The 4,585-nt window shown below is 34.2% G+C and overlaps 1 protein-coding gene across 1 annotated transcript; it reads right to left on the reverse strand.

Annotated features, from left to right (window-relative positions):
- Nucleotides 1–736: 736 nt before the first annotated feature.
- On the reverse strand, nucleotides 737–4,381 carry CPR14 (cuticular protein RR-1 motif 14). Its single transcript, XM_028183081.2, has 3 exons — nucleotides 4,219–4,381; nucleotides 2,574–3,843; nucleotides 737–2,189 (listed from the first exon to the last, which is right to left on the reverse strand). Exons 1-3 carry the CDS (start codon nucleotides 4,231–4,233, stop codon nucleotides 859–861), a joined length of 2,616 nt encoding a protein of 871 aa, XP_028038882.2. The 5' UTR covers nucleotides 4,234–4,381; the 3' UTR covers nucleotides 737–858.
- Between the last annotated feature and the right edge of the window lie 204 nt (nucleotides 4,382–4,585).

Here is a 4,585-nt window from a genome sequence, read left to right on the forward strand (position 1 = left end):
CTGCTTCACGGCAGAAATAGGCGGGGTGGTGGTACCTACCTGTGCGGACTCACAAGAGGTCCTACCACCAGTAATTTCATTAAAGGTCGTGTTCCTGAAACTTGACCGTGTCCTGTCTCGTGAGCTGTTTCCACCTCATCCGGACAATCATACCGAGGGTTGAAAGGTTTTTTTAATGCTTAAGCAGGCAGCCGAGCATGCGGCCCACCTGATGGTAAGTGGTGCTCATGGACGTCAGCAATGCCAGGGTAGAGCCAAACCGCTACCTACTGCTTAATACTCCCCACAAGTCTCGTTTGAAGAAGGACATGTCATAGCGCTCGGGAAACACCGAGAAACGATTTTGATGATAATTATTTATTTTTATTAAAAAGCTGGCGCTCCTAATGGGCCCCTCTATTAATTGTATTAAAAACTGATCAGTAATTTTTGATTTATCTTATAAAGTGCATGCCTAATTGATTTCGACTAAAGTGATGAGATTTATAATTTATTTTGTTGAAGTCGGCTTTTTTCTTTGTCAAACTTTTGTATTAGACACATCTGTTAGAACTTTAGGGAGGTTTCCGGCATAGTAATATGAACATACTGCAGATGAATTGAGTTATTAGCACATATGAGTTATTTTGTTTCTAGAGTTAATCTCAGCGATATGTAATCATTTTTTCCCTAGCAAAATTTAAAACAGTATTACATATTTCATATTTTTATTTATCAAAGAATTGCTTTTGCCGTAATTAAGAAAATAAAATACGGACGTCGCAGAAGACAATAGTTAAGATATGTAACAAAATATCTATCGCACCCAACATATAGCAACTATCGGCTAGTTTATATAGCTTATCAAGAAATATTTTACTAATAGTAGTAACCAGAAACTGGATCAAACGATTGAGGTTGTTTGGGTCCACTGAAGTCTTCGCCAATAACTTTATCGGTTTTCCGATATAATGGATCATCATTATCGATCTGCATTAAGTTTATATTCCCAAGCATATTAACAGGCACTGGGAGAGAAAACATATAATTTGGGTCGTAATTATCGCCTAAGAGTTTCGTGTCAGCGTCTTCTTCTGTGGTTAAATATGGCAAGTTGGTACGATCTTCGTAAACCTCGTCTCCAGGTGTCGTTGGTATGGGACTATGATCAAAAGCAGTGTTCAGAGCTAAATCGCTGTCTGTGTAATATTCTGTATTTACATTTGCAGGAGTTGTAGCGTCCATGGTTTTTTTATCGTCTAATGCCTTAATACCAGTATCAATATATTTATTTAATGATGGCATTGGCGTTGTTGATGGCATAAATAATGTTGGCGTTAGTGAGCTTTCTAATAGCTTTATCTTTTCAACCGTGTCTGTTGTCAGGTATGGATTGTTATTTGCTGTAAATTTTGATCTTAAAATCGGAGTTTGAGGGCTTGTTGACTCTTGAGTTCTTAAGAGATCATTTGGTACGTTTACTGAAGAAGTATAAGCGTTTGCTTCTCCAAGATTAACAGAAAAATATCTTTCTTTCTCGTCATTAGTAGGAGCTGATGTTGTGCCTTCTTTAAATACATTTTTTGGCTTTGTGTATGTATAACCTGTTTCCCCATCTCTAGTTGTCTTTATAAAATCATCATTGCTTATAAAAATCAATGGATTATTAAATTCGGTTGTGAAGTAATCAGGAATTTCAGTTGAAGTAATTGTTTGACCGTTAAAAGGGTCAGCAGTAACGGCTACCGGCTTTTGTACATTTTTAAATTGTTTTTCATGGCTTTCTTTAATTATTTCAAAAGTTGGTGTTTTAAGTTTACCGAGTTTCATGTCGTTAATATTATAATCATCGCTTTCAACGATAGAATTGTCTTGCGAGTTTTTGATGACGTTTTCACTGCCTTTCAATTCGGCGTTTGGATATTGATTACCAATAATATTTGTTGGTCGTGATCTTAAAGTTGATGTCTGGCTTCTTTCTTTTATCTTAAAGGGAAGAACACTTTTAGGAGTGCTAATTATGAAAGGGGTATTAGTTGCTAGTCTTTCGGAATTATTTGTCTTCATGTATTGAGTTTTGTTGGACGAGCTAGTTCCTTTATTTGCAGGCTTTCGCTGTCGATTCCCTGTCTTCATATGAATTTGTGAGTAATAACGATCGATGGGCCCTTGATAGCGCATGTGTCCATACTTTTCTTCACTGTAAGAACCTAAAATGACAAGAAGATCACAAACTTTTAATGTATTAATTATTTAAGACTGAAAATAATTTTAGTGGTGAAGAATCCAAAACAAAGACCCAAGGCGTAGAAATTTCTAAGTGCTAAAAGAGGTTGGATTTAAATTTATTTAAAATTGAATAGGCTAGCAGGGATTGCAGCTTTTAGCTTTAGTTTTGATATTATTTATTGAATAGTTTATAGTTAAAATAATAAATTTGTTAAATTTTAGTTGTATGGCTGTATCTACACATGAATTATATTATTATTAAACTTCTGCGAATCAAAACTAAAAAAATTTATAGCAATACCCAAATGTAAGAGTTGTTTTTCACTGCATTTTTAAGAAGAAATTAACTTCATTTAAATTCTTACCATCATCATATATTCCATCGGCTGTGGTCTTTTCAATCAGGGCTTTAATAGAATTTGGAAGAGGATGAATGTGATCACCTTTTGGTAGGAAGCCTTTTTCATCTGCTGTGTAAGTCACAGTGTATACCTTCCCATCATCACCCGTATATGAGTAAGATCCTTTGGCTCTTACCCCCTCAATAGCTGAGCCACTTTCATCTGCGTGTATGCCATTTGAAGTATAAAATGTGTATGAGAAGCCTTCTGGCGTTATGATGTTTTCAAAACTAAGTAATGCCGCTTTTCTGTCGTTTTCTGTTTGAGGTCTTTTTGTTATATCCAAGTATTTGTTGCGGAAGTTTTGTGGAAATAGATTCGAATAAATGTTTTTCACGTTGTTAAAGCGCTTAGAGGACAAAGAATCATCGTTTTCATTTTTATTTTTTTGCTTAATGCTCTCGGGATATTCAGTATTTTGAAAGTTGACAAAATTACCAGCAATATTAGAAATTGATTGTCCATCTACAGTTGGATTAATAATTTGATTTGGATATTTTGATGTAGGTTCGCCAACTGCAGAAAATTTCTCAACAAAACTTTCTTCTGATTTATTGAAATCTGGTATTAACATACCACTGATTTCAGAGCTTACATCATCTTTTGGAGGTGTAATTTTATCTTCAATCAGTGTTTCAGTGGTTGATTGAGAGTTAGGCGTTTGTTTAATCTGATTATATTCTCGAAAACTACCTCTAACTATTGGAATTTTATAATCAGTATTTTTAGATTCCTTTACAGCTGTTGGAACAGAAGTGGAGTTAGCTTCGAATCGAGTATTGATCTTATCTATAGATTTTGGAATGTATTGATTCCTATCGTTATTTTTTCGGGCCAATGAATACTTACTTTTAATGGGACCAAATGTATTGCTTTCAAAAATTCCTTGTTGTAGTGTACTTTTGATTTCTAATGGAATTTCTTGATCGTCATTAAAGGCACTGTTTTGCGCTTTGCTTAAAGACAAATTTATCCCTAATTCCCTGTTCTCAGTGTCATATTTTAATGTTTGGGTATTTGGAAAATTTCCATTCAATTCCTTTATATTTTGATTAACTGCATTTTCTTCTTTCTTTTGCTTATAATTTCCAGAAAAATTTAAATAGGTTTCCTTCGGTAATTCTAGTGGAGTTTGTAGATCTTCTGGTCTACCTCCAGCTAATTTCGCATTGGATGGCGGAAGATAGGCTCGATGGAGCTTAGCCGCATTCATGAACCCGAGGGCTGAAATGATCTGAAAATTTTAAGTTGATAAATTAAAACATATTTTGTTTTCACTTTTGAAATTAATAAGACTTTAAAAAAAACATTATACTTCGTTATGTGAATGATAGCTGTGGTATTATATAAAATATCAAAATTGCTTGAGATTACTTTTTTGTATTCAATAAAAATAATTCAATCAATAATAATAGTACATTTTGCTCTAGTGTCGTAGAAAATGGCTAATCTTACTTCTGAGAAGACTAATAATTTCATAGAAGAGATGTAAATATAAAACGGATCACAGAATCTATGTATTGACATGGTCCTAAATGAAAATCGAATAAAATCAAATCAACTAAAATACCTCAAAATTACAGTTAAAGACAAAAAAATGTGAACAAACCAAAAACAGCTTCATCGTAGACGTTCACGGCAGGATCCAATCGAGTTCTGTGATGAGTCGTAAAAAAATTCATATATATACACCCCATGTTTTCGTTTGTAATGACCATTTACGAACGTGACAGACGGACGTACGACGTGACAAACCATAATTGTAGCTGTCGTGTGCCTATACCAAGTTATTAACAGTGTTTATTTGTATGAATTTCGTCACATTAGAGTCAGTTGTGGACACGATGCTTTTGATAATTAGTCCTTGACATTTCCATTGTTTTGGGTGTAATTTCGATTTGACACATGGTTTTTGTTTATTTAAGACTGCTACGATTTTTTCGGGCGACACTGTTTGCTTTGTTTTCGTGTCGTTG

This window comes from Bombyx mandarina, chromosome 19 (assembly GCF_030267445.1).
Source record: "Bombyx mandarina strain Sakado chromosome 19, ASM3026744v2".
In the NCBI taxonomy this organism is placed as follows: domain Eukaryota; kingdom Metazoa; phylum Arthropoda; class Insecta; order Lepidoptera; family Bombycidae; genus Bombyx; species Bombyx mandarina.

Bases quoted from the DNA above. Each gene is read 5' to 3' on its own strand.
- CPR14 (XM_028183081.2), bottom strand. The intron at 2,190-2,573 runs GTAAGAATTTAA...TTGTCATTTTAG, and splicing joins CGATGGAATATATGATGATG to GTTCTTACAGTGAAGAAAAG.